The sequence below is a fragment of the Opisthocomus hoazin genome, chromosome 1 (assembly GCF_030867145.1).
Source record: "Opisthocomus hoazin isolate bOpiHoa1 chromosome 1, bOpiHoa1.hap1, whole genome shotgun sequence".
Lineage (NCBI taxonomy): Eukaryota > Metazoa > Chordata > Aves > Opisthocomiformes > Opisthocomidae > Opisthocomus > Opisthocomus hoazin.
The window spans coordinates 137,510,232-137,534,267 of NC_134414.1; the positions used below are offsets into that span (position 1 = coordinate 137,510,232).

The 24,036-nt window shown below is 42.7% G+C and overlaps 1 protein-coding gene across 3 annotated transcripts; it reads right to left on the bottom strand.

The window, feature by feature from the left end:
- Positions 1–968: 968 nt before the first annotated feature.
- On the bottom strand, positions 969–24,035 carry GDAP2 (ganglioside induced differentiation associated protein 2). Of its 3 annotated transcripts, XM_075437715.1 has the most exons (15): positions 23,923–24,035; positions 23,481–23,496; positions 21,811–22,057; positions 20,147–20,286; positions 15,840–15,993; positions 14,191–14,279; positions 13,020–13,096; positions 11,792–11,951; positions 9,572–9,722; positions 8,540–8,616; positions 7,101–7,177; positions 6,404–6,543; positions 5,768–5,822; positions 2,580–2,723; positions 969–1,708 (listed from the first exon to the last, which is right to left on the bottom strand). In XM_075437715.1, the coding sequence occupies exons 3-15, from the start codon at positions 21,984–21,986 to the stop codon at positions 1,661–1,663; spliced, it is 1,488 nt and encodes a 495-aa protein (XP_075293830.1). In that variant the 5' UTR covers positions 21,987–22,057; positions 23,481–23,496; positions 23,923–24,035; the 3' UTR covers positions 969–1,660. The 3 variants fall into 3 exon arrangements, with proteins under 3 accessions (XP_075293830.1, XP_075293810.1, XP_075293820.1); XM_075437695.1 differs by lacking the exon at positions 23,481–23,496; XM_075437705.1 differs by lacking the exon at positions 23,923–24,035 and having other exon boundaries at positions 23,404–23,492.
- Between the last annotated feature and the right edge of the window lies 1 nt (position 24,036).

Sequence of the window (24,036 nt, forward strand, 5' to 3'; positions counted from 1 at the left end):
CAGCACCTTGGATCTGGTAATGGAATGGCGTAAGGACCCTGGAGGACACTTAAAAAGCAAAACCACTTGCTTTTTATATGTTGTATATGCATGACTGTTAAACCTCAGCCAAGTGATTATCTTAATCTGTAACTGACATACCAACACGCTGAGGATACGTGGAGTATAAACACCACATTAAGCCAGGAGGCCAAGGTAGGAAAGAAGGGAAACTCAGTACAGCCCATCTTTTACTGTGCTCCTACTTTACAAAAGCCCTAACTCTCAGACTGCAAACACAAATTGTGACATGCAATTAGATGACCAAGACCAAGTGAGTATTTTTTCCTGTTTATCCCAACAATTTACAGTATCTTTACACAGGAGAAAGACATCTATTTCCAATCAACTCAATGGGTGTGAATAACCACCTTCTAAGATATTTCACAATGACTTTTGCTTCTCTTTAAAGAAGGTCGTTATTGCAGAAGTGGCAGAACAAGGAAAACTGAAGTTTGATAGAGCAGCAGACACAAGTCAGGGCAGGAAAGCAGCTAGAATGAAAACAAAATCATACCATCATTTTCATATTCACTACTGTTGTGACATTCTTCCTACCAGGGATTTGATCACTCTGTCTGGGACTGCCATCCCTGATTATGTGTTACAAGGCAGCTTTCTCCCTCCTCTTAGTTTTCCATTGGCAGGCTGAAAAGCTTTTCACCTCCAGTTCCGTAAGTACCCTGTGGCTGAGCTCCCTTACATGTACCATGTCTGTCAAAATCAGTGAGTGTCAGTATAACAGGAAACAAGAGGGACACTGATATCTAAGAAACAACCTCTGCCACCAGAGGTTGGGGCTGGAGTCACCATTTCCCCCTCCCCTCCATACATACTTCAGGCAGATGGCATTCATTTATCATGCAAACATGTCTAGTAGTTTATGTTCTCCTCTGACATAACCATAGTTAGAGAAAAGAAACCGCAAATCCTTCTCAATTTTATTCTCACTGGGAGGGTAGTGGCATCCTGACATGTCACATCATCCAATGAAGATTGACAGGGACTTTATCAAGGCTCCTAGCTCACCTAGCATCCACGGTGCTAAGTCGTGCAGCAGTCTTGGCTTGGCTGTAGTGCTTTATTCAGCCTGCAGACATGGCATTCCCAATTCCAGATATTTTTTCTGGGTCAAAATGAAAGTAATCAGTGCTAACAGAAGGGGAAAGTAATCCGACGTGAAACAGACCATATGAGTAGCAATGTGTCAGGCTGGTACTGCACAATATTTGTACAGGACAGTCAGAAATGGGTACTACAAAGGGACCTGGAAAATTATAGTAGCTAAAAACATGATCAAGTGCTTTTGATGGATGTCCCAGAAAAGAGTCTGTTCAGAAATAAATGTAACAGCTTCAAAAATAACAAAATAAAATGCACCTAGTGATCTTTAAATCGACTTTTCCATTGGATAAATATATTTGAAATAGTTGTACAGTTCACAGTGGCATAAAGTTCTCTGATTGCTTGAGTGCTTGAAAATATCTCATCAGTAAAAAAATACCAGAGCTGGGGGAGGAAAGCCCTCTCTCTGAATTCTGTACATGGGCAAATGCACAGGTTTTGGCAGGCATCAGGTCACTGGATCCATGGGAAACCAGCAGCATCGCAGGACTGCAGATCACAGGTCAGGGGATGGAGGATAAGAAGAATAGTAAGGCCCATTTTCCTGCAATGAGAACAGAATGAGCAGCTGAACAAAAGTCTTCTCCAATACACCTCAGTGCAATGGATAATGACAGAGGCAGAAATAAACAGGTACTCCCACCTTTGTCTTCCACTAGAACAGCAACTGCTACAATTCACACAGGACTGTGCTGATAACCAGGCAAAAAACAAGCCTTGGTTTTGCCTGCCTCTCTTTTAACCAAAAACTGCAGGTTAAAATTTTGCCATTCCGCCAAAGCTGTGAGGCAAGGAAGCCACAAACGCTAGCACAGCCAGTTACTCAGTTCGAGACAAAGTTGCCTACGCAGACATGCGGCTCTGGGCCTTACTCTCCTTGGAGCACTTCCTCTTTGGAATGATTTGGCCAGTGCAAGCCACATTCATTCACTGGTTAGAGACCTGGCACGGGGAAGGGAGGAGGAAGAGGGACCAACACAGTGGAACTGTAGCAGGGTGCCCTGCCACTTTTCACCACTTCTTTTTAATCCTTCCTGCATGCTTGTTGATACACAGGGCAGGGAAAATGAAACACAGCTTTTTTTTTTTCAGTCAGTGTAAGGTATATAGCAGGTGTAACACACCAATTTTATCTTGTCCACAGGCTTTCAGTGTGTTATGTTACAGTTCTCAGCTGAAGAAAGGTAGTCTGCCTTTTACACACACAGGAGACTGCTCTACTGGGAGTCTGCTTCTTAGCAAAGCCCTCTACTCGGACTGACGTAGAAAAAAAATAGTAAGAAAATTGTTACTCACAGAAGAACAACTAAACCCTCCCATTCTTCTCCCCATTCTTAAGATGCAGAAGTCAGTCTTGTGGATGCACAAGAACACACTTCAGACCAAGGACATGCTTGCCACATGCAATCACTTACCCTGGCATCGTACTCGAGGACGAAAGGGGGGAGATCAATCTGTTCTGGGGGTATGGCTGTGAATAACTGCTGAAGGCTTTCCACATAGTGGATTTTGTCCTTTAGCCCTGAGACTGTAAAGGTTGTGAAAAACCACGTGGAGACCTGAAAATAAACCACAACAAAAACAAATGAAGATGGTGCCGTTTCAAAACCTTCAAGTTCAACTTAACACCACATAGCTGAAAAGGCTTGAGTTAAACTTGAAACACTAATATCATGGCAAAAACACAAAGTCAGGAAGTACACACCACCGACTGCTAGCAAGCACCGTCTTCAGAGCTTTCAAACTAGTGCTTTCTGACTCCACACTCACTCCTCCCCAGCTTTAAGGACCACTTTAAGGTCCCTCTCCACTTGTAGAAGAGTGACAGCTATTCTGCTATTTGTCTTCAAAGAAACATCTGTATAGTGGCACATTTTCACTTCCAGTTTAGCCAGTTCAGAATATGACCTATCTGACTGATAGAAGCATTTTCAACCCTTTCTCTTCAAGGTTTTCACAGAAAAAGCAATTCAAGGGAAAGAGAGAAGGAGGGAGGAATGGCAGGAGGGAGGGAGAGAGACTTTCAGCCGTTCTAAGGTCCTACCGAAGTCTCCTCTATATTTGGGGTCAGATGAGGGAGTACCCTTCTGCTCTCAGAAGTGGGGAGCTGAAAGGCTTCACCCACAAAAAGCCCCAAAGAGGCCTTTATTTAAAAATAATAGCAATAACAAGCAGAAGTACATTTACATGCAAGAGCATGAAGAACTTGTGACAGCACTTCAAGGGTATCTTAATCTAAGTCCTGGTGGTGAAGCGTTCACACTGCAAGCGTTACTGCCAGCCCAAAAAACTGCTGTTGCCTATGCTGAGATTTCATCTTAAGAATGGTTACGTATCAGTAGCACTACAAGAGAATCAAGTTCTTCACAGATCACAAGAACGTTCACACTGAAGTATGAATAAAGGCACAGTGTACATAAACAGATTGTGCAGTGACACACCCTGCTTCAATTGCTCTGTATTTTAGGATAACTGCTCAACCCTCCTCCCTGCATATTGAAAACCATGTATTCTAGATACACAGTTATCCCCAGAATATACATAATTTAAGTTTCACATCTAGAAACCAAACAAAGAATCATCGTTGGCACCGTGAAGCCCTTTCAGAACTATGCTTGTTTTCTAGTGGCACACAAGTTTCCAAGAGGCATGATGAAAAGCCTCTTGATCCCTTTTAGCCCAGAAATAAGCAATGCAACTAACAGACAGCAGACATCCACCGTACCAGGATTCAACACTGCAGTAAAATGCACCATTGATATCAAGAGATGTAAGAACGAGATACACGTACAAGGGTGACAGGCTTGAGAAGCTGCATGAATGCACAAGCCTCCCTCCCACATTTGAGACATGGGGTACTTTCCACTATTTCTAGGGAAGGAAGTCAATGCTCCAGGTAGGAAGACAAATGTGCCAAACTATTTTTTTGTTTGTTTTTTAAGATATTTGAGGCTTCTGGGCTAGCAATCTTCCACAGGGACAACAGCCCTGAAATAGCCAAAAAAGGAGGGGAGAGAAAAATCATTCCCTCTTAGCAGCCACCTTCTCCACCATGACTATTTGCTGCATGTTCCCTAAGCTGATGGTCTCTGCAACAGCCAGCAGCAATCCCACTTGTCTTTCAGCTAGTGAAAAGGCTTGGCAGAAAAACATGGACACACATTCTCTTTTGCCTCCAGCTGTGCTGCTAGAATTGGATACAAACCAACTCCATTTCCAGTGAGTTAGAGCATTCTACGTCTCTCATCCTCCCTGCTTCCCACCAACTATCTGCTTGCCCCACAGATCTGTCGAGTCCCACTACAGTTCTCAAAGGGACAGAGAACACGGCAATGGACTGATGAATACAAGTTCTCATCCTCCCAACAAAAACCCCATTTCTCCACCAACTAGAAATGTAAGGTAAGAGAGGAGGGAGATAAAGTGCTGCTGGAAATCTGAAACACTAGTACTTCCTAGCTTCAACTTCTCCACTCAACTTTGTGACTTTAGTAATGTTCTATGCCGGCTCCTACATCTTCAGGAGCATCAGAGCTAGAAGCTCTAATTCTAGCATTCAGATCTCAGATCTGTACCTTGTGGGACTAACTAATATCCTGACAGAAACTGAAAGGTATGCTGTTGGGAAGACTCAGTCTCATCTACATAACACCAACGAAGCTCTAAGTTTCACGCTGTCCCAGCTGTGCAACGAAAAGAAAGGACTCTTTGGAAATTTAGCGAGGAATTTCTGGCTGAACATGTGCAAGCAGATGTTTTTTTGCAGGCATATAACTTTCTCAAATTTGATGTTAGCAAAAAGCAGAATAAACAAAGAGGTTAATCTGATGTGAACGTGGAGGATCACATTTCCAACTGTTTTAATAGGACAAACAAAAATGTTAGGAAGGGCCGCTGCTGACAGCTCATCTGAAGTACTGCTGCAATACAAGTAGCATGCATGAAGTACAGAAGGGAGCAAGCTCCATCTTCTGTTGCCCCACAAAGATCACAGTCAAGGATAATATCTCACTGCTCGACAAGTTCAGTTTTTCATCTCCTGAAGGCTTAACAGGATTTTTGTGCACTCCATGTCAGAGGCATTCTTATAATTTTTATTTGGAACTTGAGACTCTATAATCCTGACTAATCTCATTGCTGCTTGACACATCACCCTCCGCCCCTACCAGGACAGTTCTTAAGTGATATGCAGCACACATGCCAACACCTCTTCTGGGGAGAGAAAAGGTGAAACACTGAGGAAATTAACTACCCAAAAATATTCTAAGAGTTTTCGGTCACAGTTTGTCATCCTGCTGACCAGAGAACAGCAAAAAGGACAAAATGTTTCTCTTTGAAAGGAAAGATCCAACGCTTCCACCTCTCTGTCAAGAGCACACACAAAATGCACAGACAGCTGCACTGCCTTGGGGTTCAGCTTATCGCTAAGGTTGGAAGACTACAGCTAGACAAAAGATGGGGGTGAATTTCAAGTTCTGACCGCGGATCCAGAAGATACTGCCTAATTTTGGAAGTCTTCTATATACTTCCATGTTCCTCATACTACAGCCTTACATGCTACCCTGCCAACACCCAAAACATTCTTTTGTACTATGTACCTCACCTTTGAACGAAATGTTGGGTGGACAAAATACAGTGCCTTCAAGTTCCTCTTGTACCTGGTTTAAAGAAAGAAAAAACTCTTTAGAAGTGACTTCTGATTAAGCTCACCTACACAACAGAACAGTCAAAACAGATCATTTTGCTTAAGCGCCCGTGATGTAATTTTAGAAAGTCAAATCTAATATAAGAGCAGATATCAGAAAAGTAAATGTAAAGGGAAAAAAGCAGAATGATTATTTTTCAGGTAAACATATCAACCTACAGTCTTTTACGTGGACAGTTAAAGTTATGGACAAATTATGATGGCAAATGTTACCCAAGCCTCTTCCCTCACAACCAGCAACATACTTCTAACAATGCCAGGCTCCAGAAGCTCCACCTCTGGACAGAGACAGACCATGCACCCAGTATGCCTCTACAACGGCCCCAGCAGGGAGACTGCAGAGCACAGAACTTCCTGGTTTGACAGATGGTTCCGAGAAGGAAAGAACATATCTTCCTTCCTCTTGCCTGTGTTATTTATTTCGGTCTTTACCAGAAAAACTCTCACAAATAAATGGGGAACCAGATATAAGGAATGACAAACATTTGCACAGCATGGAGGAAGACTAGGAGTTCTTCTCCTATTGACACTCACTTGGCATCAACAACATCATAGAGTTTCTTCAAGAAATTAGAATCTAGTTGATTGTAATCATTTGTGAGCGTATGGAAGTACACCAGGACATATTCCTTCACTGCAATATGATCCATGACGTGGATGAAATACAGAAGAGCCTGAGACAGAAAGAAGTGAAATTTATATTTGCAAAGAACTCTTTTACAGTTGCATTAGATTTTAATATGCTTCCTTTAATTCACTCACAAATGGGGAATCACGAGGCTGAGTGGCATGTTTGAGCTACAAAAGCAAGGTGAACATTCCTAGTCTTCAACTTTACCGTAATCATTTAGATGTCTTTGTCTAGCTAACCTCAAAGACAGATAAATTCTTGCTGTTTTCAGGAAAATGTAATTTGACTTGTTACAGTTCACTCTTCATGTCTTGTCAGTTATAGAAGCAGGCCAAGTCTCCTTCTTGAAAAAAGGAATCCACGTTAGGCCTGTTTCTCTAGAAATTGCCCAGTTCCTCCTTGAGAAAAGCTGCCTCACCACAAAAAGTTTTATAAAGGAAGAAATATTTATCTGCCAACCAAAAATAGTTTTTATTTAATCTCTTCAGTCTTATACAGATAATGTTTCTAGTATTAGGACTGAATTACCCCTATAATCAGACTTCCACATCCTGAATATTCATATTCAGCCTACACAACTTTAGTTTTACAAAGCCTTACCTTTTCCATGTCTATTAATGTTACAGGGATATTCCTTCCAACCACCACCATCACTGTGCGACCACAGTTATCCACACCTATAAATGAAAAAAAAATGCCTGAAAACTTCAGTCATGCCACATTTTGGAGTTGGTCCCTTTCAAACTAGGGAGAACCAGACACAGCTCATAATTTTCACAATGCATCTGGTTTCCATCTTAACAACAGAGGAAATACACCAGAGTTACTGTTGTCACTATACCAGTAGCTATTCTGGTTCAAAAAAGAAGGATGCATCACATCCCAGCAACTTCAGTTTTAAGGTCTGCAATTTTATGTTACCTGTATACTCCACATTTACCTACACCTCCAGTGATAACATTTTTATTTTTTTAAAGAAAACCTGCAGTTGCAGTTCTACCACCAAAGCAAAATTCCTCCTAGAAAACAAGCTCTGAAATCTAATGCACAGAGCATGTGTTATGGACCACACACAGCCCACAGAGTCTTGTCTAAGGCAAACAAGAGAATTTAAAACTGCAGCTACCAAGTAGAAGGTATCTCACATAGCCCTGATATTTGCGCAAAGATCAAGGTAAGCATCTGGATTTTCAGGAGGACAAAGATATCAGCCAAAGTGTTGAACAGACTTCCTCTGCAGAAACACAGCTATGCTTTCAAGAGCCTGACTACTAGCCTGTTTGTTAGTGTCATGGTGCAAAGCAGCGATAAGCCATTGGGACTATGGCAAGTTATTACATCAAAGTATGATGCCACCTAGAGAGTAATAGCAAAGTGAAGAGTACAGGTTCCCCATCTCTGCTTCCCAGGCTGCAACGGCGCCTCAGCTATTTTCTTCCACTGAACTCTCCATGGGGTTGTTTAATCTCTCCCGAATCTTCCCATCTACTGAACTCAAGGGTGCAAAATGTGCTGCCCATGGTACTCAGCCATTAGTACTAAGAGACACACAGGCAGGAGAGCAACATGTACCTAACCTGAGGCAAATAAAGGAAGCCATTTTGTTCAGGAAAGATGTATTAAAAGTTTGTTTGGTAACTGCTTATTCTCTACACTGATCATCTGAAAGCAACATTCATTTCTTTGTAACAAAAGGGCGGAGATCGTTCATCTTTCAGTCCGAATTCTCATACAGAGCACCTTATGCATTGGCTTAATCTAACACTACTGATTTACATCTAAAGCTACAGATAATTCAGGCTATGCATGTATCCTCAGATTGTTAAAGCAGAGAAGTTTTGGAGTTTACCACGCAGTCTTTCAAAGCTAATCAAGAGAGAATTCCTGCTTTTCTGCAGAGATGCTGCCTAGTTCTTGGCCAAGCTTCTAGCTTAATAACATGATGTATTGTATATTCAAGTCCAAAGAAAACATTATATTTCCATTTTGTATTTTTACTTTAAAACAATATACATCAGTCATCAGTACCCTAAACTTACCTGTCTGGTACAAGGCTTTAAGAGAAGCAATATCAGAGAGGTCTTCAGCTCTTGCCTGACACAGCCAGCGATTATAACTAGAAAGTTAAAAACATCTGGTCAGATCTAATTGGATTAGCATTAGAAGCCTGAAGAGGTATATGAGAAGGGCAAGACAAAATAAGCTCTTTCTGACTGAGCTCTCTCTCTAATGCTGATAGTTGCTCCATAGGTCAGAGAACCACAAGTTGTTAAAGAAAGAAGTGTTGGGGGGGAAAAACCCACAACCCAAACCAAAACATTTGAGTGTCAGTTACATGCCTAGTGATTTTCATTGAGGCAATGAATATGCACCAACTAGGAACTATAGTGGCACTGCCTTTGGGAACTTCAGTGTCAATGTTTAAAAAAAGAGGAAAAACAAAGAAAATTTATTTTAAAAGTCTAGAAGTCAAACACAACTAGACAGCAACCAGTGTCACATGTGGCTTTTTTTTTTCCTCTGCTTTGAATGATGAACAACTTAGTGCCTCATGTGACAAAACAAGCCAAGCATCATGCCTCAAAAGGACTCCAGCATGGAACTGGCTTCTAAGAAAGGCATTGTGCACATTAGGCTTAACAGGAGGAGGGGGGGGCAGAAGGGCCAAGAGGAAAAAAGCCTCAGCATTTTTATCTTTGTTTTGAGAGACTGAGAAAAAGCGCTTTTCTATCTGCCCAGAGCCTCAGGAGCCAGTGGGCAGTATTGAAAGCAGGTGACCCCACTACAAAAAGGGGTGACAGAACAGTGACATCTCGTGGCAAAGAGACAAGCCAGATGGTTGGATGCACTGAGCATGCTAGTGGGGGGTTCATCACTAGCTTCCCTCTACCTCCTACTGCCCCTTCCCTTCAGGTCAACAAGGCTACCACAGTGATCCAGGGTGACACCAGGCTTTATCTGTATTTCCTTGCCAGAAGATTAGGCTTTACAGATAACAAAATCATCATAAGGGTTGGTCCTCTGAACAGCTAACCAACCCAGAACATTCACACAGACAAGGAAATTCTCACTTCCTCTGATGCTGCTTTTGCAGTGCTGCCTCTGACAACTGTCCCTGAAGGATGAGGCGTCTCTGTTTATCGACGTCTCCCTCCATGCGAGCAAAAGCATGGGAACCAATGAAAGACAAATCTGCCTCCAGACCCTCTTCATCTGAAGCATCTGCAGTAGAAACAAAGGTAGCATAAAATGCTCAAGCTGCATACAAGACAGCAATGCTGCTGGTGAATTACTACATATCTCAGTGAGCCAACCCAGTCATCACGGTACAAACTAACACAAAAACCCACAAGGTACCAGGATGTGGCTCTGATACCTCACCAGTACCACTGACAGATTATAGCATGTGACGGACAACTACAGACTCACTTAAAATGTTGGTTTGCCTGGAAACTCACTGGGCAAGTCCTAGTCATCAGCTTGTAACAAAGGGATAAGGGTTAACTCTCTAAGAAAACAAGGTCTGGAGAGAGACTTCGGCTTTTATTCAGTGTGGAAGTACTGTAGAAAGGGTTCACTTTTTGTATCATTGACACTGCTGGAACAGATGCTGTAAAGGTGGTGGTAACCTGAGCTTGAATATTTTTATAGTATTGTTTACAACATAACTGTGTGATGAAGTACAAGAGCACAGGTTCACTTGCTGGTGACAATACCAGAATGCTCCACTGAACTTGAGGCCATCAGGAATATTGCTAAAGCTTCTAGCATCACTTCTCTGGGCAATCTGGATGGGAATTGGGTTTCCCAGTTTTAGTGAGACATGCTACAGCAGCAATGTGACAAAAGTGCAGGATTCCACTATACCTGTTGGCTCTTACATACGCAAAACAAGTAATTTCAGAAATTATTAGCTAGTGGTTGAATCCCTCGCATTGACCAGTCACAGCTGCAAATACCACTCTACCCAGCAGTCTGGACAGGAAAAAAGATTGGAATCTGATCAGCAAGAGTACGTACATCAGATATCACACTGTGAATAGGAAAATTAAGTTGTCTGTATCCTCGATGTATATGCAGCCTTATCCCAGCTAGCCATGCAAAAGCAGAGAACCTTTGAAACTCATTCCAAGTGATCTGCTTTTGATGGTTTAAGGCTTTGACTGAAGAAGTGTAAAACTTTCATAGCACTGCTTAATGAATATGGCAAAATGTGCCAGGTATGCCCATTTATGTAGGGCAAAACAATTTAATATATATCTCACCTCCTCAACCCTGGCATCTAGGCAACCTCTTTACAAATAGACTTTTGTCACTGAGCTTTGACAGCCATTTCCCAAATACTGATCTCTGGGTTTATCTAGTTCCTCTATCTTTTAGAGAGTTTCTCATAGTTTTCATTGAGCTTCTACTATTTTGATGCACATGCTGTATCAACGGAATCTTAGCAAATGTTGTCTCAAATGATAGTATATAAGCAACATTTTGCTAATATGCAAGAAAGACCATTAACAGTAACGCCTTTAAGTTGGGAGCTGCACAAGATTCTGCAAAAAATCTGCCCAATTCCTAATCACCTGGGGAGAAAATTTGCAAAGGGAATGAACTACCCCATCTCTCCCCTTCAGCAAAGAAAACAGAACAGCTCTACCACATCCTCTAACCGCACCACTCTACACAATGAGGCAGAAAGCAGAAGTTACTGCTGTGAAACACATGAAGCCAACGAGGCAGCCTGACAGCTGTCTTCATTGTAGCCTGCCCTAGATGCAGTGGAGCAGGCAGCCTGCCTCTTCTGTTTTTCCACCGACTTTCACGGATGGTGAGGGGACTGGAGCATCTCCACTACGAGGAGAGGTTGAGGGAACTGGGCTTGTTCAGCCTGAAGAAGAGAAGGCTGCGAGGGGACCTTATAAATGCCTACAAATATCTGAAGGGTGGGTGTCAGGAGGATGGGGCCAAGCTCTTTTCAGTGGTGCCCAGTGACAGGACAAGGGGCAATGGGCACAAACTGAGGCACAGGAAGTTCCGTCTGAACATGAGGAGGAACTTCTTCTCTCTGAGGGTGACGGAGCACTGGAACAGGCTGCCCAGGGAGGTTGTAGAGTCTCCTTCTCTGGAGATATTCAAGACCCGCCTGGACAAGATCCTGTGCAGCCTACTGTAGGTGACCCTGCTTCGGCAGGGGGGTTGGACTAGATGACCCACAGAGGTCCCTTCCAACCCCTACTATTCTGTGATTCTGTGATTCACACAGAGATAATTATTCCAAAGTTCAGATAAGAACTCACCATCCGGAACACCCGGCTTCTCAGTAATCCTGATCTGCCGCTCTGGTACCACAGGCTCCCCTTCCGCATTGCCAATATCTGCGGGGAGGTAAGGCAAGGATTGTATCTCTTCTTCCAGCGATCTTGGAAAATACAGAGGCAGCAACTTCTGGTAAGTGGCCTGTAAATAAGAAAAATGCGTGAAGGTCTATCATGCACCCTTGCTCTTCAGTTAAGTGACACCTGCCCTCGTAGTAGGGACCTTCTCAGAGCTTTGGAGGCAAAGTACCACCTTCCTCAATGGCTTATTTTGGGCTGCTAACCAGCAATAAAGGCAGACAACCTTGATAAAGGATAACTTTTTTTTGCCATACTGACAAATGACCTTGAAAGGACTCTGCTTTAACCTGCATGAATTCAGGCAGATTGCAGAGACTTTAGCTTTGTAATGAAGTTACAATATGCATGGGTGAGAGACTTCTGTGAAGGCTGCTTATATTAAAATGCACCACTACACAGACCACCTTTAGTGATCTGATAGAGAAAAAAGAAGGAGCAATAACCAGCCAAGAGAAATCCTCTCCATATGGAGGAAAATAGTGAAAAATCTCTACTGAACTTTGTAATACTACACATGCTCTCTCAAACTGATTAGCAGTTTTAGAACCCCCAACAAGTTAGTTACCTTCCTCAGCCCGATGTCACAGAACCCAAACACAGTGAGTGTTCTGCCCAAAAACAGCAAGTCTGATATACAAGAGAAGTCAAACTGCTAGCATCTGTCTGAACACAGATCAAACGTCATGCTTGTCATTTCAACAAGCCAGCAAGTAATGTTCAAGATGTTTGTAGGTGATCTGTGGGTATGCTAAACTGACCTTTTGAAAGCACAAGAGAAGCAGCATTGTGTAAGGAGGAAATCTTGTATGAGGAATTTCCCTTCTGGCTGGCAGATACCATTTAGTACAACTGCACGCTACAACCGCTAGTATCAGCTCCTGTTAACGGCTCAGGAACACGGAATCCAGAAGTGGAAAGATTCTGATTATGTCCACAGTGACTGCTAAGAGCATAAACAGTACTGGGAAAGATGTTATGCTAGTAGGAGACAGAAGGATGCTGTGAGACCAAAAGTCCATGTGATTTGAAGGGCAAGGCTGAATCCAGCTCTACAATGCAGGAGCTGTATTGCTGCAGAACAGATCAAACATGCCCATGACTTTTGGTAGAACAAACATCAAGGAGATACCTCTTCAAGCTCAGAGACCGCAAACACCACCTTCTCCAGAGTCTCTCCATGAATCTCCAGGAACCTTCTAACCGTGCCTGCAAGGAAGACCATTAAATGTAGTTAGCAAAACATGAGGAGAAATTACACACACAAGTGAGGACGTCAGAGGACATAATAGAGAGATGCAGCTCTCTCCTCACACAAAACAGCCCCATAGGCTGTATGCAACTGTGGATTAAGTGGTAGTTTAACACACCAGATTGGTTGTTGGCCATATTGGAAGTTCCATTCTCCACTCTCTCCTGCTTCTCGCTTTAGAGATCGATACAAAAAGAAAAAGTATCTCTCTGATTTTCACTTACTAGGTATTCCTCAGTCTGTGGAATGCAATTCTGTGGCCCTGCAAAATCAAGCCAGATCCTTCCTCTACAGAGCTGCGTGCAAACTGCCAAAACCAGATATTCCTACAACAAGTCATGCCCTAAGTTATCAGGAAAGCAAGATAAACAAGCCACAGCAGAAGCTTGTACAAGACAGAGTCAGCCACACAAAACCTCCAGGGTCAGCTATGCCAAAGAGGCATATAAAAATTATATTTGTAAATCATGAGAGAATTTATTTCCCCTACAACTTTTTGGACTCTCCCAAAGCTTTAGCATAATCCAGGGACACACCCAAGCTCCTAAGCATTTGCAATGGAGGTGAAAAAAGTAACCAAGCTCCCAGTCCTTGTGCAGAGGAGGTTCTTGAGCTGCAATAGCCTTGACAAATGTCAGGATTTTCAAGTGCTTTCCTGTCAGGCTGCCAAGAGAAGTGTCCAAATAAATAAAGGTCTGTCCACAGCTATTTGACAGTAAGCCCTCATCTTTGCTGTGTTGAACAATTTTCTATTACCAAACTCTCTCACCTCACTGTTCAGCATCTTTTCCAGGTTATTAATTAATATCTTGAAGACTGCAAGTTCCAGCACAGATTCCCATGGATCTTCACCGAAAACCTCTCAGAGAAAAGATCATTTGTTTTTATCCTCCATTTCCTGATCAACCACGGAAGGCCTTGCCTTTTTACAGCCTCAAACCACAGCCCCCTGAAAACGCCAAAGTTTTCCCCATACCAACAGCAGTCTGTCAGAGGTAAGCGATCTGCTGGATACTGCCACCCAGTTTACGTTACTTTCCAACAAACTTACGCAGTGCTATGTGGGTTGCATCCTCCAAGGGGTAGCATCTTTTCAGAGAGTTAATGACACAAAATCCTACAGAACACATTGCCTGCTCCCTGAAATCCCCAAAAAGAAAAACAAATTAACAAGTCAGATGAGAACAAATGTCTGTCAGTACAGTAAATAACACCAGTACATTTTTGCCCTGCCTCTACGCTGCAGCAATCCTGTTTCAGGTTTGTGCAGAAGGATTCTTTACTGGCAAGATGCATACATACCATCATTAAGCAGAGGAGGGAACCATTAATGATTCCACACTATTTTCTCCTGTGTTTGTTCTCATTTCTCCTGCTATCTCAGCTACATAGTTCCTGCAATTTCTCACACCCTGAATGAAGAAGCTCTTCCCTCAAGCTCCCTGCAATCCTTTCCAAAGTATTTTCCTTCCTGTATAGGATTGACAGTGAGGAGAAGGAGGGGAAAAGAAGGTGCTCTTTATTGCAAACATTCTCCTGTTCCTCCATCTCACCTATCACTTGTTTTTTTAGACATCTGGACACAAACCAAGGTGGCCTTCCTCAATCCTAGGCATGATTAGACAATCATTGGGCTGGAGTGATACATACTTTAAGATCAGCAAGATGCTTCCAGCAGAGCAGCACATTTTCAGAAGAGTAAAGCAGAGGTGCTGCCAACAGTCATCAGAAGAGTCTGAGCAAGCTCAGAGTTGGTAGATAATTTCACAGGTGTCAAAAGTTACTCTAGAGAACAGATTGACTGAAAGGCACTCAGAATTCAGTGAGCAGAGTTATTAGAATTTTTAATTGTTTTTAACATCTTTCAGTCCAGACCTGACTTTGCTTGTTTCTTCTGAGGCAGAATGAAACTGGCACATACTAGCAACCTTAGCTGTAATCTTGATTACGAAACAGTTACTATTGCACTGTAACACATAGCCCAGACTTGGATGAATTGATCTTCCCAACCATAAGAAATAGTTAAGCATATTTTCTGACATTGCTCTTGTTGAGGTATTTTCTGTGACTGCTTACACTACAACAGCTGCCACAGAAGAAAACCAGAATACAGGAAAGAATGTGGAAAAAATGGAAAGCAAAAAGATCAAGAAACCTGCTAGCTAAGAGGAACTAGAAAATACCACAGATGAAAGAGGAAAAACTACAAACACATCTGCAGCAACTGTGGATTTAGAAATAACCTTACATCCCAACTCAGAATTTCAGGTGACTGTTGTATGCAGGCAGAGAGGCCACACATACAGACTGACACAGCAGTCAGATCTGCCTGTGGATATGCCCACGTGGCTGCTGAGATACTTGAAGCTGTTGCTTGAGCAAGCTCATTTAAAGCTTTTCGCAGCATGGAGCCCAATGCAATTACCAATGATGCATCTCTTCAAAGTCACTGAACGCTGCACAGCTCTAGCTATGCTGTTTCAGGACTTAAAACGTGCAGAGACAGCTGAGCTGGTTTATCTATACCGCAACACAGATAAAAACATGAAGTATACCATGAAGCCACTAATGTTCTTCTGTCCTTAACCAAATCCAGTATACACAAGACAACATTCACAGCCATTTGGCCTTTGTGCAGACCCGAGTACCTAGAACAGATGAGTCATGGATAGCAAGCCCTCACATCAGTTGTGTGCTTACTTGGCGAGCTGCAGAACATTGCGGTAACAGCTGTATAGTGAACTCTCGGCTGCTGTGCGATACCGGCTTTTGTACTTGGGTCCCACTGTGTGAATGATGAAACGTGCAGCCAAATTGAATCCTTTAGTGAGTTTAGCTTCACCTGTCCTGCACCCTGAAAAGAACAAACACACGGATAAATGCAAATGTCATGATAAGAAAGCTAGAAGTATTTAAACCCTTGACTTCCTCCAGAGTCGGACAACTCCACATATAGGAGGCTGTTTTAGACATCAGATATTAAGGGTAGCATTCTATCTCATCACAGCTGCTTAGTATCACCTAGTCAGGTTAAGAAGGTGAGAGCTGTGCTCATTCCTCTCAATTTTAAAGCTATGCATGTAAGGACAAACCAGAAATTGCAGGAAATGCTGTCTTAATTGCAGTGCTTATTATGCTACATACAGAGCCAAAGGGAGAAATTACTTAACAGCGTGCAGAGAACTGATGAACGCTATATAGCCAGCAACAAAAAGTGCTTCTGAATTAACAACTTGGTTTGGGGAGATTGCTTTTCAGATAAAAGGACTACAAGTCTCCTTAATCAAACCCACCAGCTGTTGGCAAAGCTATTAAAAATTAATAGATCAAGCACTTGTTTCATCTACACTCCCAGAACAAGATAGCTTTCTTTGTTTTGCAAGTTTCTTTGCATCCACAAGGCAGAACTATGATTCTCATGGAGACTGTAGCTTTCCTGACTGACTAGGTGTCTAGTCCGAGGGCACTGAAGTCCAAACACATTTAATTGTACCATTTCCAGCACCTTCCAGTCATGTACTCTACAATCATTTACTGCATGCTAGCATGCTTTACATCTTTACTCATTTTGGTTTTGACTGCCCTTTGGCTATCCCCTGCAAGTCACTCATATTTAATTCCTGCAGTTTTTCACAAGTGAAATCAGTTTGTCAGAACACTTGATGATATCCATAGACCCCTCTATACCCTTCAGTTTGTCAATACATTACTGATCATAAAAAAATCCCAGAACAGCTACTGCGCTTGAAGGCTGCTTTTTCTTCAGGGCCTGGAAGAAAGGTCTGCTAACTCTCCCCTTCTTCACCCAAATCTAGTCCACTACAGTTCTGGACACCTGAAGAAGTACTTCTAGCCTTTCTCTTTCCCTACCCTCAAACCCAAGCACTTTCCACCTCCTTTCTTCTGGTTGTACAGCTGTACTTCAGCTTTCTGATCTGGCTGAAAACTAGTATTTTCACCAGATTAGCTTTCAACCTGATCTTAGAGGTTGCTAGTACCCACAAAGAGGAATGAGACATGAACAAGCGGCTGCGACCACCCTTCTGGCAGCAGCACTGCAGCAACTTGGCTTAAGTCAATCCTGCAGCTGCCCACTGAATAGAAGCGTTCACCTCTCCTGTTCCTCTCTGTTCCTTGTGGTGCTCATAGGCTATCAGCATGCATGAAAGCATGTTTTATGGCACGAGAGATTCTCAACCTGGAATGTCTCTTACTTGAAACTTTAAGCATGTCTTTTTAATGATAACACCACACTGCCTTTAAGCCAGCATCTTGTAAACTTTTTTATCCAATAAATCACGTCATTGGCTTCTATAGACCTCCACCTTCTTTCTTCTGGGTTAATCAAATGGAATATAACAGCATATTACAACTAAGCATACTCTTCTTAATTACTGCACATCCTTTAAGACACCTCAGCTCAGGACAGCAACTAAATATGCACAATATGGAAAAAGTAGAAGCTAAACTGAAACAATATATCAGATATCAAGCTACCATTCTTCCTCCATGGTCCATCCAAGCCACACAACTTCAGAAGAACAAGTAAAGGCCTGTAGGAAAAACCGTCTTGTGAAAAAGAATGAAGCAAGTTTGACTGAGGTCCACTTGTGAATTCAGTGGGGAAACGAATAAATGTGGACAACCAGATGCAGCATCAATGATCTCTGACTACACTTACATTATACCTAGTACTTCCCAATACCTTTCACCTGGAGATCTCTACAAAATTTATAAAACTAAAATACGCAGCAAGTACTATTCCAATTTGAAGATGCAGGGTGAGGTGAGCTAGCACAGTGGGCTGCACAAGGTCAAGGTCTGTGGCAAAACTAGGAACAAAGTCAAGATCTCATTTTTTATCCAATCAGACTTCAAACATTAGAACAGCTTTCTCTCCGAGTTTAAAACAAAGTCTGAATCCTCCATATAAAGTGTGCAGCGGAGAAAAAGTCTCACTGGTATTGGAAGACTACTATGCACTGCTGTTACAGAAGGTCTTTATTAGACTGCACAAGTATGTGTTGATAGGCAAGCATGTATCAATAGCACTTCATTTATAAGCTTGGACCCTTGGCTGTAGTATTTCTGTGTCAATCAAAACTACACACTGTTCCCAGGAAAGCACAAGTTAGTTGAGCCTTAAAGAAAGCACAGGCCTTTGAGAGGTCAAAACATGACATGCTGTAAGATCTTGATTTTTTTCTTGGACTCTGAAATATGACTACGTACCAAGCAGTAGGAATAAAGCAGGAGAGAATGAACTGAAAATTGCCATTACAGCCATTTTACAGCTTTAGAGCTAAGACCACAGATTTTGACTTTTCTCCCTCCCCCAAGACCATTCTCCTATGCAAAGAGTTCAAGGTTATATGGGAAAGAGCACAAAAAGGAGGCAGATGCAACAAAAGAATCATAAACTAATTTCTTAACCAAGATCCCTTCCACTTCTGCTACTGCGGCAAACACATTAAGGGTGCACAAGAGCCAAACCTGCAACCCAGCCTCTCTTTCCTGCCCCACGCATCACACCAGTAGAGTGTCACAGAAGAACTGATTTCTGAAAAGCTCTTGTCACAAGAGGGAAAGCAACACCGGGAAAGGAACACCTATAGGGAGTCACGAACCTGCACAATGCATTACAGAGAGATGACAGTGTCATCACAGGAGTGAAGGATGCAAAAACTACACATAACTCAGCATTGTAAAGAAAAATTTAAGAAGCTAAGCCCAGCTTTTACAAATAACTCCCTACAGAGCTGACAGATCTCAAATTTTAAGGACTCCTTGAGAAGCTGTCCATCTCTGCTCACCTCACAGCACACACAAGAAACGCAAGTTTATTTTAGAGGGGTTCTGGCATACATAGTAGGGTCCCAACTATTCTCTAACACCTGCTGTATTTTATCAGTTGTTTCCACCCAAAGGATGCACTCTGACCTCTCCATCTCCTATGAAATGGTTACTCTTCCTCCTGCTTTACTTCCAGGTTACTCATAAAAAGTAATGTGAGTCAGCAAAACACAATTTTATGAAAACAGAAGATGTCTATTCTGTTGTAGTTTAAGTTACTGAGAGCTGGTATTAGAAACATTATGGCTTTTCTATTTTGCTACTACATAAGGAGACAGAGCTGTTATCCAAGAGAGTGAGCAGTATTAAATGGGGTCAGCTGGGTCCCAAAATTCAGCTCAGTACCATAGTTACTAGAAATGGGAATTTTTAACTCAAAACTGTATTAGACTTGTGTATGACCTTGTATAACCGTAAACTCTTTGCTTATAAACATAAAATAATGAGCTCTTTTTGTCTAACAGGCACTGGGAATAAAGCTGAGTATTTGTAGATGTCATTATCAGCCATAAACTCTATTAATAATAAAGAATTTAAGTAAATCAAACTTCAACCATTTCCAGAAAAGCCTTCCATCAGGGATGGTCTTGTAACTTTATTAGAAAGTAGTTTGTTGTGCAGAATAGGCAAATGAACCAAACAATTTAAGCAGTCACTAAGACTTCCTTTAGCCATGCAGTGTTTTATCATTCCATCTGTCATTGCCATAGTTTCCTGAAAGACACTGTGTGCATATTAACAGCCTGAAAAAGGATAAACAAAGTATATACTAGAACCCACTTAGTTTCCACAACAGTGAACTTCAGCTCCTGTCTCTCACAGTGTATACACACTGAACAGGAGAAGAGCAAAATGCGGAGATGTACAAGATTAGTCCCTCGAGTAAAAGCTCTGATAAACGAAGTGGCTTCAGGCAACAACGGGAATTATTGTATCACAAAGTAAGGGCTCAGCAACTCGAATATCTGCCACAGATTTTCAATGATCTGTAACCTAGATTGGCACGCATTTCCTCCATTTGTTTCACACCAACACCAGATGGCAGGGGTGGGGGGAAGCTATACCTTGATTTTTGTTTATGCTGAAATCCTGATACTCTGTACTATACAAGGACAGTAGATTTCAATAAGATAAAAATGTCTCCAGCCACTTACCCTTCAGCTTTTGGAGTTCATCCCTCAGGTCAGGCCCAGCATGCATGAATATACTTTCAGATACTGGATTCTTATCAGTAAGAGACTCATTACTGGTATTTACTATGGCTGTGCAGTTCAGTAACGCTACATCTCCTTTCCTGAGGGAACAAGGACACAGTTTATTGCAGGCTAAGTGTCAGATTAAGCAGGATATTCCCAAATGTGCTCACAAGCAAGGAAATGTCAAGTTAAAGGACAAGCACGAACAGTACTCCAATGCCCATATAACATAGCGTACCCTGACATGCTTACCGTGCAAAATCATTGTTTGTCTCTAACTGATGAGGAAAGACTGCATGCCACCCATCATTTCCTTAAAAACTCCCAGCCTCAGCAGTAACTTAGCGATGTAAGTAGAAGAGGTAGTGCTGTAGTTGTATGTAGCCAGCAGAATATGCATAGCAGCATATTAAACTGACCGAGTGTAAAATGTTCAAAAAAAACGTGTATTCTCTTTTGGAAATAAGAGTACAGTGTTTATGGTGTATTACTTTCAAAACATCAACAATTTTTCCAATGTATTTTTCAGCCTGCATACACAATATCCAGGGCACCTTACTGCTGCTGCTGCTCCTCAGACCACTGATAATCTAGAGTGACACAGCAGCTAGCCAAGTTGTCATTGCTTTTGTTCCAAAAATGTGAACTCGCAGTTTGACCCTGTTCATTCTGCTGTTCAAGGATCAGACATGCAGAAGATAAGCAAAGCAGATGTGCACAAGAGACACTAGCAGAACTCCAAACTGCTTTTTGTCACAGCAGAAGCCATTAGAGATTTGGGGATCAAAGAGCATAGGAAGGGAAATAAAGATTCCCACACAGAGGGAGAGATTTAAACAACAGTTGAAATTGCACACATTTATTACACTCTAGCCCAAGTCATAAGAGATGTTTAACCTTGTACTTCTCTCTTTACTTAATCAGGTTCAAGAAACCCATGAACAGTCCCACCTCCTGCATGTATTAGCCAGAAAGAGGTTCAGGCTCATCCCTGAATCTGTGTCCCTGAGAAATCCTTCTCCATACTGATTAACAGAGAGTTACTCATCGAGAGAGCAGATTTGAGTATCTGAGTTACAGGAAACAAAAACTGATGGAGTAAGTTCATCTCAGCACACCATACTTTATCAATATTATTTTGGTAAAAAACCACGGAGACAGAACACAGAATAAAGAGAAAGTGGAAAAAAAAAAGCCCAAAGCAAACCACAAGAACCACCTGAAAGCAAGCAATACTGATCTAAACAAAAGCGAAAGCAGAACAAAGCCAACAAAGCAAGAAAAAGCTAGTAGATTGCAAGTCTATTATTAAAAAAATTGTATCAAAGTGCCAAATAAGGTTTTGATATTAAGCACACCGTACAACAGTAGGAAGTACAGCTCTTAATCTGCGGCATCAAGGAATGCCTACGAACATACAATTTACAACCTCTGGTGGAACAAGTCTCAGACTTGCAGATTTATGGCGAACAAAAAGATTTTCTTCTCAGAGCGATAATGTTTGATGCAAGAACAGAGGGCTTGAAGGCTCTTCTATAGCAGCAATTGCTACATGAGGCAATCGGATCCCGCAGCAAATGGGAGAAGCAACGACAAACACACCAGAGCCATATGGAACTTACCATAAAATTATTTTTGCATTGATGTCTTTCCTGTATGGAAAAGGTGATCTAACATCAACGTGAGCTTTTTCAACAGGATTTTGGTGAGAGTCTAGCTGCTTAGCCTCATAGGCATCCGTCCAGCCTGGCAGACTGTCAACATCCACAAACTGGGAAGGAGCACCCAAGGGATCCATGGAATGGAAACAACAACTCCTTTCCTCTGTTAACTTGTCACACTCCAATTCTCACTGGAGTCTTCCAGGTGCTTTAAAGGAAGAAAATCAAACCACATCACCAGCTGCTCACTAACAGTAATTCCTGTTGAGCCAGGCCTTTCACAAAACTGCAATGCAATTACAGCAAGCAGAACACAGAAAGACAGATTTTCAACTCAACTGCTCTCTTTCTCACTAGTTTTGCTATATGTACACAAAAAAGGCAATGCAAATACTCATGGAATACTCGCAAAGATAAGCTTTTTCCAACAGTGCAAGATGAAAACACCTTCCTTATTAAATTAGTCCAACTGACTTGTGATCTTGTATTTTGAAAATGCTGAACAGAAATTCCCACATGTAGAACGGCCCTTAGTCTTTCTGAAAATTATTACTTCTGTATCTAAACAAAAAGTAAATTTGTAGCAGGGCATGTACAATCTATCCCATCAGAGATCTTGGTCTAGCCCTGGGTTGCACTTAAAAAAACGACCAGAAGAAAATACCCCCACCAAACCACCACAATGCCAAAAATCTGAACACAGAAGCAGCCCTTACACACAAACCAACCAAAACATCCTCCCTCCCCCTAAATCACACAATCCTTGCAGTTCAGTGAATTTTGAAGCACCACAAAAAAGACTTATATTGTTTAGTGCTTACAGCCATGCACTTAGGCACAAAACCCCTTCACCCAAAAAGGCTTTGCAAGAAAGAGCAAAGATGTAAATTTGAACACTGGCCAATGAACTTGCAGACTGAACTTTGCCATCTGATCTTTTTTTTTTTTAAAGGCTGAGATGACACTGGTTGCTAGATTAAGACTCAAACTCATAGAATAGTTTGGGTTGGAAGGGACCTTTAGAGGTCATCTAGTCCAGCCTTGCAGCGAGCAGGGACATCTGCAACTGGACCAGGTTGTTCAGAGCCCTGTCCAGCCTGGCCTTGAATGTTTCCAGGGATGGAGCATCAAGCAGCTCTCTGGGCAACCTGTGCCAGTGTTTCACCACACTCACTATAAAACATTTCTTCCTTATATCCAATCTAAATCCACACTCTTGTTTAAAACCGTTATCCCTTGTCCTGTTGCAAAAGGCCCTGCCAAGAAGTTTGTCCCTGTCTTCTTATAAGCCCCTTTTAAGTACTGAAAGGCTGCTATGAGGTCTCCCTGGAGCCTTCTCTTCTCCAGGCTGAACAGCCCCATCTCCCTCAGCCTTTCCTCACAGGAAGCTCTGGGTCATCAGATTTGCTGAGACACAGTTCTCAACTGCCAGCGCATAACACCTAGGCTACTACATTTCCATTGTAACTACTAAATGATATTAGTGAATTAAGGCAGCACAAACATGCTCGCACAGGTAACTTCAGTTTGCCACATACACACTTGCTACTTAACCTTTTCCCCAGGTCCATAATTGATAATAATTTTGAAAAGATAGCATCCACGAGTGGTAACTTCGAAGCATGACTTACAAAGTATATTCATTAGCTAGGGAAAAAAAAAAACAACAAACATCCAATCTCAAATGAAGGGGTCAAAAAGGCCGACAAAGACGGCCGTAAGAGCACCTAAATCAGAATTTCGCCATGAGGAGCCGGGAGAAAGGCAACGAGCAAGAGCAGCGAGACTGGCTCCAACCAGCAGATCCTCCGCAGCGGTGCCTTCCCCCTGAGGGGCACCCGAAAACAGGGGCCCACGCCCGAGGCGGGCAGAGGAAGAGAGGAGCACACAGGGCCCTCCGGGCCCTCCCCCCACCCAGACTCCGCGGCAGAGACGGCCCCGGCCCTTCACAACCCACCGCCCGCACCCGGGCCGCCGCGAGCCAGGTCGGCGAGCGGTCAGCGGCTTCCCCGCCCCTGTCAGCGCGCAACCTGCCTTGCCCTCCCCCCCCGGAGCGACCGCACCGCGACTCACGGGCAGGCCACGCCGCCGCCAGCGCTGCCCGGCCAGAGGGTCCCGGTGGGCGCCGGTGCGGCGGCATCCCCCAGAAGAGCAGAGCAGCTGCCGCCGCCCGCTTCCGCTTCCGCA

Bases quoted from the DNA above. Each gene is read 5' to 3' on its own strand.
- GDAP2 (XM_075437695.1), bottom strand. From the start codon at position 21,986: ATGGATCCCTTGGGTGCTCCTTCCCAGTTTGTGGATGTTGACAGTCTG. The intron at 20,287-21,810 runs GTAAGTTCCATA...TTGTTCCCTCAG, and splicing joins AATGCAAAAATAATTTTATG to GAAAGGAGATGTAGCGTTAC. The intron at 5,823-6,403 runs GTGAGTGTCAAT...TCTTTAAACCAG, and splicing joins TATGATGTTGTTGATGCCAA to GTACAAGAGGAACTTGAAGG.